The 13,771-nt window shown below is 40.5% G+C and overlaps 1 protein-coding gene across 6 annotated transcripts in view; it reads left to right on the top strand.

The window, feature by feature from the left end:
* The window catches only part of atp8a1 (ATPase phospholipid transporting 8A1), a 100,398-nt gene that overhangs the window by 13,894 nt on the left and 72,733 nt on the right, over positions 1–13,771 (top strand). For all 6 annotated transcript variants that reach the window (XM_029441495.1, XM_029441498.1, XM_029441497.1 and 3 more), the window contains 3 exons: positions 3,731–3,845; positions 9,487–9,586; positions 11,854–11,952. In XM_029441495.1, the coding sequence (XP_029297355.1) occupies positions 3,731–3,845; positions 9,487–9,586; positions 11,854–11,952 (314 nt within the window). The remainder of the gene's footprint in view (positions 1–3,730; positions 3,846–9,486; positions 9,587–11,853; positions 11,953–13,771) is intronic.

Raw genomic sequence — 13,771 nt, forward strand, 5'->3', positions numbered from 1 at the left:
TCCCTCACCTTTCCTCAGTGCTGTTACTCATTCCCAACCACCTGTCCACCCAGTGTCGCCAGGTGAGCTCTTGGCTGCAAATTCAGTTTTAATTTTGGATGAAAGAGGCTGTGCCTACAGACAGGAGGGCTCTGAACACCAAGGTGATATAAGGACAGTGGATCAACTCTTGATGAATGTTATGTAATGCCGTGGTGACACATGCCATTACATGCTTTTTAATCATTTTTCACATCTTAGATTTATGAGTTCATGTTTCTGTAAATCCTCACCTGGCTACATTTGATACTTTTCCCAGTGCTGAATTTAGATCCCATTAAGATATCACTATTTAAAACTTAAATTTGACTGTTGAAGTGTGTTTGCACTTAAATTATTGTGAAATAATTGCTTTTCTGACATCATTATGTCTTGCATATACTACAAGCCAACCTCTGTCTTGCTTTCTAGACGACCCTGTTCCCACTGTATACCAAAAATAGAACTGTGATTTACTTCGAGGACCTTTACTTGACTACATCATTTTGTGGACACCATGCAATTAGCCTGTATTGCTCCTTGACAAGTGATAATCACAGGCATCATGGCAGGAAGTTTCCCTACTTAAGCACTAGCACCACTCTTTCATCACCTGCCTGCATCCACACACCCTTTTGTCACCACGCTAATCCAATAAACCACCCATGCTGATCTGACGTCTTTCATAACAGGCCTGGGATAGCCAACCCGTGGTCCCCCGGTGACCAAATGACTACAGGGGGCCAGTTATTTTTAGCCCTGGAGCACATGTTTAGGCGAGAAACTATCAGGAGATGATGGAGGGAAGAAGGAAGAGTTTGGCAGTCACTCCTCCGGTAATCCTCTATGCGGAGCCAAGTGGATCATTAAAAATAACGAGTCCTGTAATTTAAGATTCAGGGTTTGTGTAACATGAGTGACAAAGTGCCAAGAAGAGTAAGGTGAGAACGAGAGAGGGGGTGAAAAAAAGAGCAAGAGAAAGTTGCAAGTGTGTCAGCCTTTTGTTTCCTCTTGACTTGACGAGAGAGAAATACTGTAGGCAGAAGGATGGCATGCAGGTTGCAACTGGCGCATATCCGGTATGAGGCTCGGGTTACAGCACCTCATGACTCTGCGTTTTGTTGTTGTTGATGTTTCAAGCAGTCAGCCAGCTTCACTCCCTCCCCTCCCTTCTTTCCAATTTTAAACTCCTGGGTTTATCTGTAGTTGTGGAAGCTATGCTATGCCTGTACGTACCTCATAACTCCTAACACCACCACTACTACTGCATGCTAGGGAAGGCCATGCATCCACCGGATCACATGCATGCAACTTGAGAGTCTGCAGAAACTGTTGACTTAAGAGTTTAACTGTAGCAGTGCTGAAGACACTAATCTAGACATATCAATTAAAACAGAGGGTAGGGAAATGTGAACCTCAGGAATCTTTATTTGTATCATTTCTCATGTTACGAACAAGATTATCCTGTCAAATCTGCCTCTGTAGTGTCAGATACGTCAGCTTCAAATGGTACAGAACATTTAAGTTAAGGAGAAGTCGGTCTCAAACATCAACTGCTGTAGCTACAAAATGCCCCGAGTGAAAACTAATTATTATTTTCATCTTTGAAATGATCTATGAAATGCATGAAAATACTGAAAAAAAGCTAAGAACAATTTCACAAAGCCCTGGGTGGCATCTTCACATATCTTGTTCCGTCTGACCAATAGTCCATAACCAAGTTTACTATTTTATATATAAGATAAAGGAGATGTACATCCTGCTATCTATACGTACAAGCTGCTAGCATTTTCAAAAGCTCTTTCAACTGACCAGTTGATATACTAATCGTTAAAGCTATGCTTTCAATATTTGTAATGCTCAAAAATGTCATTTATAACCATGAAAATAATTTTCCTGGGGCGTTTTTCTTTCCTGGCACCTGTGTTAAACATTATGCTTAAAACAAGGTTTTCAAAATGAGAAATGAGAATGTTATACCAAGATATCCTTTTGCTGCATCCTTCCATACGAGCTGGAGGGTCTGTTCAATTATATTTATTGGTTTATGAATAGCGGAAAAGGTATTTAAGATACGTGTTCTTATGAGGGATGATCAAAAGAGGACCGCCACACGGAGGAAACCATGCATTTGTATAAATGAGTTAAACATACACTGGATGTACAGGGTGTAAATGTCCTTGTACATATTAGTACATCTTTGCGAGTCACTCTGTGTTCAATAGAGAGATTCTTTGGTGTTTCCTACTCGCTGTCCCGCAGTGCAGAAAGCAGCTTCAAGCTAGAAGCTTGCGATATTCCCCGTGCAACATCCCTAGACATCCTTTTTTCATGACGCAGCACCTGTCTCCAGCATGAAAAGCATGCATGTTAACTGTCCATCTGTGATGTTTCAGACTTTGCTATAGAGGCAAACTAAGACACACAAATGCCTCTCACCAATCAAAAAACAATATATTTGTGATTTATTTATTTTTAATCTCTAAATAATAAGCATCTCTGTGACCCACGGCCCTCATTTGTAGTGTTGATATAGCGTACACGGCTCCATCCCACTTTGTTGAACCTAGTGGGAGCAGAGCAGTGCTGACTCTTCAAGAGATGGAGAGAGAAAAGGAGTGTTATCCACCCCAAGGAGAGGGCTTATTGATTTCTTTTGAATGACGGCTTCTGCAAATTAAACATTTTGTGGTCTTTTTCCATTTAAGGGTCAGTAAGGCAGAATGTTTTGCGTGATGAATGAATGAGTTCTGTAAGCTGTTCTTTTGCATTTGGTTTTGGACTTAAAACACGGTGGAATCAATATTCAAACATACAGTTGTATCAAAGCCTTGCATGTCACAATACATCTGAGTTGTAGTTCTACAACATCTACTACATCTACTGTTGCCAGCAGGATGTCAATCTGGACAGGAAATTCTCAGCTCTAACATGTTTCTAGCAACAAATGGAAAGTTTGTTGAAATGTCTCAAGTTATCAGACTAAAGACATTTACTTTGGTAATCATACACATTAAAGTTGAGGATACTAGTCTCCTAAAACTATAAATGTGATGTGCATCTCTGGACATGAGGAATATCATGACTGTTGCTTGCCTCCATACAGTACATTTGTTAGTTTGAGTCAGACTGTTAGCTAGGTGATTCCCTGCATTATTATATAACAGGCTTTTTCTCAAAGTTGCCATTGTACTGTGGAGGTGGTAGTGAGAGATGCATCGTCAGTGACATGTCATTTGACAATCCCACGGTTAGATTTTTCTGAAGCACTGCCGCCTCCTCACTTCATTAAGATAATAATTTGAGCATTATACATCTATTAGATTATTGCTCCTGATCTAAGGCAAGTGTATCCAACAGAGAATTACAAATGTCTCGTCAATGTATCGTGTATCGTGATTGTATCCTACTTCAATGACTTATACACTGCGTACTCCCATCATATAAAGAGTCAAATAAAAGCATTTGTTTTTAGTTTGACACTCCTTTGAAAAAGAGAAAACGTATATATCACAGGCCTCTAAAGCAACAAGGTCAACTCTATAGAGTTTTGAAATCACTGACTTACCTTTTACAGACTCCAAAAACACCTTTGGGAACTTTTTTGACACTCAACAACTCAAAGACTTCAAAACACCTTTTCATCTTACTTTTGTTTGTGCTCAAGGCAGATTTAGTTTCTTATACAATTACTTTTTCTCCCACGCTGCAGGATATGAAAAGACAGAGGACACGGCAGAAAAGACGTCCTTAGCTGACCAAGAAGATGCCCGAATGATATACCTCAACCAGCCGCAGTTCACCAAGTTTTGCAACAATCGAGTCAGGTAAGGAGATGTTGCATTTATGGACATGTATTGAATATGATAAATATTTATGAACTGATGGAGAATTTGATAAAGAGCAAAAGTATGTGCTTAAAATCAATCATGTATTGAAAGCTGGTTACATTAAGTAAATATCAGTGCGGCAGCGTAACCAACGTTAGTCTATAGTGCTTGCAGGAGCCCTGCATTAGGCAACTGTGACCCTCCTTTGGGTCAACATATGCATTACCACTGCTACGGTGGTACTCCATGTGAAGTTAATACTTGGGAGGTTTTGCATGGTCCACATTTATAGCTTCACTAAATTAACCCTGGAGTGCCATCTAAGCAGCAGTTGTAGGTCTGCGGTGGTCTGTTTGTACCTCCTTCAAAATAAAAAGCATAGCAGCTTGTCGTCTTGTACACCTCTCGCCTGAGCATTGAGCTGGGCATTAGGCACTTTCTTGCTTTTTTAATGTGTACAAAACAAAACCTCTTAAAGTTAATTCTCAATGCAGCCCCTGTGGTGCATTGGAATGGAATTACACAATGGTCAGCTACACTATTATGTCCATTAACTCAAGATTTTTGATCAGGGACTAAACTATTCTTCACTAAGTTGAGGAAGCAACACACTCCCTGCCGTCAGAAGAAAAATGCAGTAATGTATCCTCTGTGAGAGTTACAACATGATAAGAAGACACCATTTTCATGCTGTTGAGGTTTAATGTACAGCTGATTAGTATGGGCTTCGGTCTTAGCCATGAATATAAGGCGTCACACCAGTCACATGGCTGACCTCTATCACTGATCATCCAGCATGCCCACTGTAATTATGTAAGGTGCTTTTGAAGATGCTTTCCCCGTGTCACTTACAAATGAAGTTGTGTCCTAATTGCTTAAAAAATTCACACTCAAAGTTGTATTCTCTCAAGGGTTTTGCTATTTGTGCTATTTTTGACTTGGTAATGGAAACCTGGGGCCCACAGTGCTTTTCATGGTGACCTGCAGCATAACTTGCCACTTTGCCTTTAACCCTACATTAACCTTCAGAGTCACATGCATAACAGTTTGAACTAAAGAATGCCTACTGTGTGGCTGTGACTTATGTCAGCCTGGGGAAAATTCCCTGATGGCAAGCAATCTTGAATTCATTTTAAAGGCCTTTTTTGAGCATATGTTGGGAAAATGTTGTCTTAAAGAGAAAATCTGTACGCTACTTTGTAAACTCTGTCTGTCTCTGGTGTGTCTGCAAAGCAGTAAGTAAGTAGCAGACTTAGTTATTGTATTTTACGCTCTTAAGATGACTTTTGAATACGAGTTAAAACCGTGTACAGAGCAGTGGCTTTGATGTGAGGAGCCACTACTGGTGTGCAATAGAGATGGCTGTTACAGGTACTATGACAGCACCCTCAGCCATATGATGTTTGATAAGTACCTGCAAGATCTGTATCACCAGTGGCGCCTTAGTCCAGATAACTCAGGCCTGCCCTTTTTATCATGTTGTTCCTCTTGGAGGAGTGCAGTGCTTTTAGCATTAAAGGTCAGGCTTGTTGGGTCAGGCCATCCTCTGTCAAGGAATATTACCGTTAGCATTCCTGCTGCATGAGCAGCTTGAGATATGTATGTGCTTACACAGACACCGCTATAACGTGAAAAGGAATTATAAAAGAAAAATGCTAGTGTGGTAATGATTATGCCATTTGTTAGGGCCGCTTCATTTATTGACATGACAAATAACTGATGCAAGCAGCTTTCTTACTCAACTGTAAGGAAGTGGATGCTGATTCTATCTTGCTTTAGTTGTTAAGCTCCTTTTGAAGGTAGTTATGTAGATATCAAATCATTCACCTATTATTAGATTTTTACTTTTGGTTTGGATATACATTTTTAATAGACCGAGGTCAACACTTAGCATTATTAATCTGTTTGAAGTACCAGATGGTTGATGGTTGAATTATGTTGCATCAGAGAAGTTTTTGTGTATGGCCTTTGCTGTGAAAGAGCACCTTTGCATATTTTGAAAACAAAAGTCTTATTACATTTTTGTGACCTTACCGGAGGCGGTCATTAATTCAGCAGGTGGCCCGTGTTCACTGAAAAATAAAGGAAAAATATCACATTACTCACAAACACCCTACATAAGGCAGATACAATTATCAAGCATAACTCATTTATAGACTTCCCAATATTCCACTCATCTGAAGTATGATATCTGCTCCACCTCCCAGTTTATTCCCATTCAGAATCACTTAGCTTAGATACTACTGACATTTGATCCAACGATGATTCTGTACATAAAATATCAGCCTAGTAATATATAAATTAGCATCATGTGTGAATGTTTGGCAAGTTTTTATAGATAAAAATGACAAGACTTGTCTCTGAGCACACAGTGAACTGGATGGCAGCGTGCATGTTAAAGCCTTTTCAAGCCACATTTGTTTCAGACCTACTACTTTTGGATCTGACTGTAATGCAGCCAAGTTGTGTCTTGTCCAAATGATTTCAGAGCTTTAAGTGCTACTGCATTATTTGAACAGTAAAGTACACAGCTAGCAGATGACTTTGTTGACATGTTCTTTTATATTTGAATTCTAAATGTGCCTAAAGATTGCCCTCTATCCTTGGAGGCCCATCAGGCTTTAGACTCTCAAAGATCAAATGTGTTCAAGATGATTGGTTGCTCTCTCAAAGTGACCTGAGACACTTACAGGAGCAGGGTCTGTGATAAAAGGTGAATCTAATCTTCACACCCATCACAGGTTTCTTGCTTGCACTTGGTCTCGTTCTCCCTCTCATGTGTCACAGCACACCATCACACACAGATACACGTATGTGACTCCTGCCTCACAACAGAAAGGCACCCGGCTCTCTCTTGTATGCGTGAGTATTGTTGTGGATTGTTTATTCAGCTGAACTGGCTACTGGCAGATCTGGTTGTAGTGTAAAGGTGATTAATTGCTGAGATCCTACAGCAAACAGGAGTGGCTGTACAAACCCTTTTACTGTTATGTGTCCATGAAATGCTAATATTGCATGTCTTGTGTGGAAAACAAGGGACAATTGTGACATGCAAGTATACAATCAGTGTGCACATTAACTACATAACATTTGTACAGTTGTCTGAGAAGAGTTGCCGTACTCAATCAACTACAACTACGCTTTTCACCAAGTGGCATTTATGTACATCTGAGCGTGTTTTGATGTCACGTTCAGATTTTGTAATGCTTTACCCAAAAACATGCCCTCATACTCTAATAACCCCTGCTTGTGCTTAGATTTGCTCTTCTTCTGCACAAACTGCATGCTTGCACTCAGATATATTGTTGCTTGCACAGATTTCTTGCGCTCCAGCTTCAGCCCTTCTCCTCAGACTGCAGAAGGGGATGAATGAACCTGGTTAAAGAGTAACAGGTTTCCCGCTCGCACAGAAGCAGCCGTGAGCAGTGTGAGCATCTGCAAGCAACAATATATCTGAGTGCAAGCCTGCAGTTTGAGGAGAGGCAGAGCAAATCTAAGCACAAGCAGGGGTTATGTGAGTGTGAGGGCATGGCTTTTGGGGAAAAGCATTACAAAATCTGAACGTGAAATCAAGGAGGCATGCTCTTAAATGAAGATAGTAAAACAAGCTCCATAGCTTTTTATATCATTATGACCAAATTTAAACCTCATTTTAACAATATACGCATATATGCAATGTTACAAAGACAAATAGAGGCACATCTTGAAAGGATATTAAACAGGAGGTCATTCATCTGTAAAGACTACTGGTCCAACCACCTTATTGGTGATGTTGTAAACTAAATGAGTTGGACAATGAGAGACCTATATGATCATCCTTTATGCTAAGTCAGACATTATCTAACCAGCTGTCCAACCATACAATCAACATTTGAAATTCATTGTACATTTTGAAGCATTAAACCCACGAAGAAGATACAAACAACATTCTGTAATGAACTCTCTGAGTTGACTGTGGTTGTATGAGCTTCAGGAGCTGACGGCCTTGGCTCATTTGATTATCTCTTTTGTGGTTGAATATATGCTGGTAAATCCTGCAGGCCTTCAGTCGGCAGAGATTGACCACCTACTGTAGGCAGCGTACTGTATTTAACAAGTGCCATCAACCCAATACTTTTATCACTTTTTTTGTATGTTTTTTTTTTCAAAGACAAGATGTCAGATGTACTGAAAGAGATAAATGATGAAGCCACGACCTGTTTTTGTGCTAAACCTGCAGCTTCACCAGCAACAATTTCTTTGTTTCTCAAGAGAGAAACTGTAACTGGGTAACTCTGCAATAGCACTTCCAGGCTCTATCTGGTACGCAGTGGGGTCACCCGTACTAAATATAAATAAGTCACTCATGGTTTTGTTATGGGCTTTGGATGATATATGATGTATTTCACAACTAAAACTTAAGTTTTCTCTCTGAATTGGTGAACTTTAGACAAAAAAAACGTCTTTGAAATTACCTTCAGTAAATTTTCAAGAAGGGAATTTGAACTCACATGAACTCGGGTACAGAGTTTTCAAGGGAAAATGTTTTTAATCCAGTGGAATATGACCCATCTTTGCTGCCATATTATGTGTATTGATTTAAATTATTTTGATTTAACTTTTCAACATGGCTCAGTAAATCTCTATGAAACTAGGTGATTTAGAGATTATGATTTATTTATATTATCACATAAATAGAAGACTAACTATACTGGACTAATGACTGCTATACTTTTGTTAAATGAAACAAAGCTGACCCTTTCTTGACCCTTGTTCTGACGAGGCTCTTCATCAGCCTCCTCCCCCTCCTCGCTGGTGTTACTTTGTACTGCTGTCAGAACAATGCCTCGCTCTTACTCAATCGCTTTCACTCCCTCTCACTGACTGTGGACTGCTCAGCCGTACCAGGCGGTCAGAATGAAAGTGGAAATAAAAAAAGAAATGTCCCATTTCGTCCCATAACTTTACATTGTGCTTGTGGAGGTGCTACAAGTGAAAAATGCTGCAAATCTGCTCGTCGAATATAATTCAGTCTAACAGGAATAAAACGTGATATCACTAATGTTAACCTCCATATGCTTAACCCCCTTTAGATGGGTTGGAGGCTATCCTCTCTGATATTCCACTTGTGTATTTGTGACTGCTTTTGTGTACGCGTGAGTAAGCAAAACATTGCCAGTGGCTTGGCATACATCATGGCATACATCTTCTCCCAAAGTAACTGTTCTGACTGGCCCTTATATCAGAATGCTGGAGGTTTGACTCTCAGCCTCGATATACCACCATCACTGCCAACAAACGCACACCCCACCCAACCCAGCCCCAACTGCAGAACAGGCAACATATCTCACGTCTGCTAGGGCGCCCTTCCTCCTCCAAATTATTCTTTATCACCATTGAGTTCCCTGGTCTCTGCTGTTCATCAGTCTCACACACAACCACACGCGCACCTGTCTCTGCAGCAGAAAGTGCTTTCTTGAATGGGTGCGGCAAGGAATTGGTTATTTAAAAAATATATTTAAATGCCTAGCTTAGACAACATAAATGTGTTTATGTATAAATGCTTTATGAACAGGTTTTGATAACTAACAATGTGTCTCTCTTTCTATTGCTCCCTCCTCCACCCATGGCCTTGCTTGCTGCTTGTCGCCGTCTTCAGCACAGCCAAATATAATGTCCTCACCTTCCTTCCCCGATTCCTCTACTCTCAGTTCAGAAGGGCAGCCAATGCCTTCTTTCTCTTCATTGCACTGTTGCAGGTAAGATGTGATGTTTATGTGCTTGTGTGACAAAGATTTAAATACAAAAGTAACATTCAAATAATCATCCAGCCGTCTTATAAATGTTTAATCACTGCTCTTCTCAGCTTGTCTTTTCTTTTACTGTTTGCCATAACCTAGACACCATTTCCAAAGGTCATGTCTGTAATTTCATATACACATAGACCAGCTCTCTCTCTCAAACACACACACACACACACACACACACACACACACACACACACACACACACACACACACAGACACACAGACACACACACAGTACTTTATATATATCCTGATAATGAATAATACATGTATTACTATGCGTGCCAATTTAAAATTTAAAGGAAAACTACATTTGCCTGCAGGCTCAACACACTATACTGCATATTACATGCCTTGGAAATGCATGGGTGGCGTGACTGTAGACTGTATTTTGTTCCTTCACTGTACCCCGAGCACTACACTGCAGTAAAAAAGAAACTGTACTGTAATTGGTGTAACATGGGACGCAGGCAACACACTCAAATAGTCCAACTGATGTAGAGCCACAAGAAGAAAAGCAGGGGTGCATAAGATTAGTTAAGAAATAAGCTTCTTTTTCTTGGGTAGAGAGTTTCAGAGTGTCGCTGATTATTGGCTCTGCTCCTGTTTTGATTACTTCCCTAAAACAGCCACAGATCTGAGCAGCACTGGCACCGTTTTTGATTTAGATACTAGCAGAACAAAGACGTTCACGCCTTGAGAAAGTTTGCGGTGGTTTGCCTGCATACTGTAGGTCAACATTAATCTCTTTTAAGAATACCGTAATTTCCGGACTATAAGCCGCGACTTTTTCCCCATTTTGCGACCCTGCGGCTTATATAACGGTGCAGCTTATCTATGGATTTTTACAGCTAATGGCCACTAGGGGAATTCCTAAATCTATGGATTTTACAGGTTACAGTCCACCGGATGCAGGGAAAGAGCGCGCAAAAGTAGCGAGTGGTACGAGAGACAGACGGACATTACGAGAGCGAGGCAGTGTGTGAGACACCCTCATTATGGAAAAACTTATTTTGTTAAATATGCTTTTATGTTGATACTCCTGAAACCGGCACTTTCTGGGGGTTCGCGCCACTTTTTCGGGAGACGGAAAGAAGGATACGCTGAAGAGAGGGGTGCATGTCCAAAAACCCCGACTGTGGAGTTACCGTATGATGATGACTTCCATGTGTTTCTTCTGTTTCAACGGTAATTTATGGACAAATTAAGGAAAACACCAACGGTCAGAGACAATAAATGCTGATTGAACAGGCAGAAGTTCTCCATCGTTATTTCCTGGTTCTACACAACACAACGCAGATTCGATCGTGGTGTCAGCTACAGACCGGCTACATACACGTCAGTCAATTTAGCGTCTGCGGCTTATAGCCCAGTGCGGCTTATATATGTACAAATTAGTCAATTTAGCGTCTGCGGCTTATAGTCAGGTGCGGCTTATAGTCCGAAAATTACGGTACTTAAAGCTTCAACCACCAATCATTACTACATGATTCAAAGGAGCCAAAAAATCCATGTCTCAGGTGTTGAAAGCTTTGCAGAAACGATTAGATAAAGAGAAGGAAGGCTGCACAGAACTGAGATTCTGTCTTTACCTATATATCCGCGTTGACGGAACACCCTACGTTAATGTGAGCTTTGCGAATGGGGAAAGTGTTCTATCCAGTGACCTTGAAGCAGCGGCTTTGAAAAGCAGCCAGTGTGAATCTTCATTACCTGCCCTGTCGATGGTGCGACCTTGAATAAAACATCTATGCAGATGAGGGAGACGAAAGATCCATTTCATTCAAGTTTCCTTGACGATCAGTGACGATCTCCTGTGGCCCTCGCTTGGCTTTAATTACGCTAGATGTTTGACTGTTCATTTTGAAATAGCCATATCATTAAAGATCCAGTGGGAAGGAGAGCTTTTTTAATAGTAGTAAGAAAGTTGTTTGTGCTCAATATACGTACTTGGGAGTTTACACACATAATTATCAATCCAAAATCATGTTAAACTTGCAAATGGAGCTGATTCATTTAATTCAGGTTAAACATTGTGTGTAGAGAAAGGGAAACCTTTTCTCTTTTTGAAAAGTGTGTTTGCAAATGTGTTAGGCAGAGTGGGTGGGTTTGGGGCAGGGGATGTTTGAAGTACTGTCTTTGCCTCAGACATTGTGACGTTGGCTTCTGCAATTCTTTTTTTTTTTTTTTTACTTAAAAATGTTTTTTGTCTCATGTAGCAAATCCCAGATGTGTCTCCCACTGGTCGCTGGACCACACTGGTGCCACTGCTCTTCATCCTGGTGGTGGCTGCTGTCAAGGAGTTCATTGAGGATCTGGTGAGACAAACCTCAGATATTATTGGATGCTAGTTTTAGTGTTTGTTTCACCTTGTCGAAAGTGTGAAATATTGACTTGTTTTGTATTTAATAAAAACATTAAGACCTTTTTTTTGTACTCAAAGTATGTTCAAATTAGTTTCATGGCTTGAATCATACAGTATGATATATCATTTTATAAAACCATTTGTCATACGATGTTGTCTTAAACGTACCTGATTGAGAGCGTAGTGAAGGTGGTATACAAAGGCTATCAACAAACTTTTGCATTTGGTTTAAAGCAACTTTTGCATCGTAGATATCACTTCATGGTCCCTAATAAATACAGACAATGTGGACATAATAAGGGATAAGTAGCAGAGTGGGGTTAGCATTTTCTGCAACATTTTTGCAAACAGAAATGTTTTATCCTCAATTTGTCTGTGCTAAATAAGTCATTTTTATCCAGGTATTCTATAAAAAATACTAAACCGCCAGATGCAGTCAGCAATGCCTTATCAGAAGAAGAGTACATAAAGTGAAATCAAATTCTCTGAAAATGTTACTTTACTAGTAAAGTAGGTTAATAGTTCAGTTGATGGACTTTCACTTGGACAGACTGTTCTCCTAAAGAGAGTGTGGACTCTTGTTTTGTCTCGTGCTGTACAGTATGTCCTCTGAGTGCTGAAGGGTTCCCTGTGCAGCAGAGAGGAGGCATTGATGGTTATATGACCACAGTAGGATACTAACAACATATAGACACACCATCAGACATACACATGCATATGCACACACTCATTTCCGAGGTCACAGCTGTGCCTACTGCACCCGCAGTACTCATTCAGTCAATTAACCTAGATACTGGATGCTCATGCACAAAGGCAGTTAGCACTAACAAAACAAAACAACTGTCTGCCCTTGAGCAAATCTGAACTGTTGAACAGATGCTTTAAAAAAAAGAAAAAGAAAAAAGAATAGCTTATGCAATTCATTTAGTATGAAAGGTTGATTTCAGTATTATTTTGTTTTGGTGATATATTTTTATTTGCTGGGAAGTTAGAGGCTTCAAAATATGTTTGTGTCTGTGTTGGCAAGTAATCCACTCAAGCTGGTCTGAACTAAGTGAGGGAATGTTGCATTGTACTGTATTGCAGTGACCCTGCAATGCGATCCTATATGCAGGTCCCAGCGGACAGTTACTCTATACTATTAGCCTCTATCTCGTGCTGAAGGGACCAGCGCAGCACTTTCTCTCTCGGCCTGTTGTGAAAAACATGGGAACAGAGTGGTGATGACTCCGTCGTTATTGCTGAAGGTCACCTGCACACACGTCTGTTCCCTGTGCTGCGCTGTCCCTCACAAGTTGACCTGACAGGGCAACATCGACCCCTAACTTCATGAATCATGCACTATGGACGCACACTGTACAGCACATATCTTACCTTGTTGCTGGCTGCCTCTGCTGCAGTAGCTTAGTACAGTAATACTGTGAATCACAAAGGTGTGTGTGTGTGTGTGTGGTGCGTGTGTGTGTGTGGTTTCCTATCACTCTTAAGTTTCCAGTCAAACTGATATGAAAACAGCAATTAAACTTCACAACTGCGTCGCATTAGTTTAAGCCATATTAGCAGGTTAATCAAGGTAACGCTGCAGATGCTTTCCTCCCTCTATAGCAGAAGTCTACAGAGGCCTGATACTGCAGTATTTACGCATAACCTCTACATGCTACTCGTACACTGCACTGTGATTACACACATCATCTAAATACAGTGCATCTCCTTTTTCTCCGTGTCCAACAGGACAGAAGGTGCGAGAGAGTAAGAGGCAGAGAGAATGAACA

The sequence above is a fragment of the Cottoperca gobio genome, chromosome 10 (genome assembly GCF_900634415.1).
Source record: "Cottoperca gobio chromosome 10, fCotGob3.1, whole genome shotgun sequence".
Lineage (NCBI taxonomy): Eukaryota > Metazoa > Chordata > Actinopteri > Perciformes > Bovichtidae > Cottoperca > Cottoperca gobio.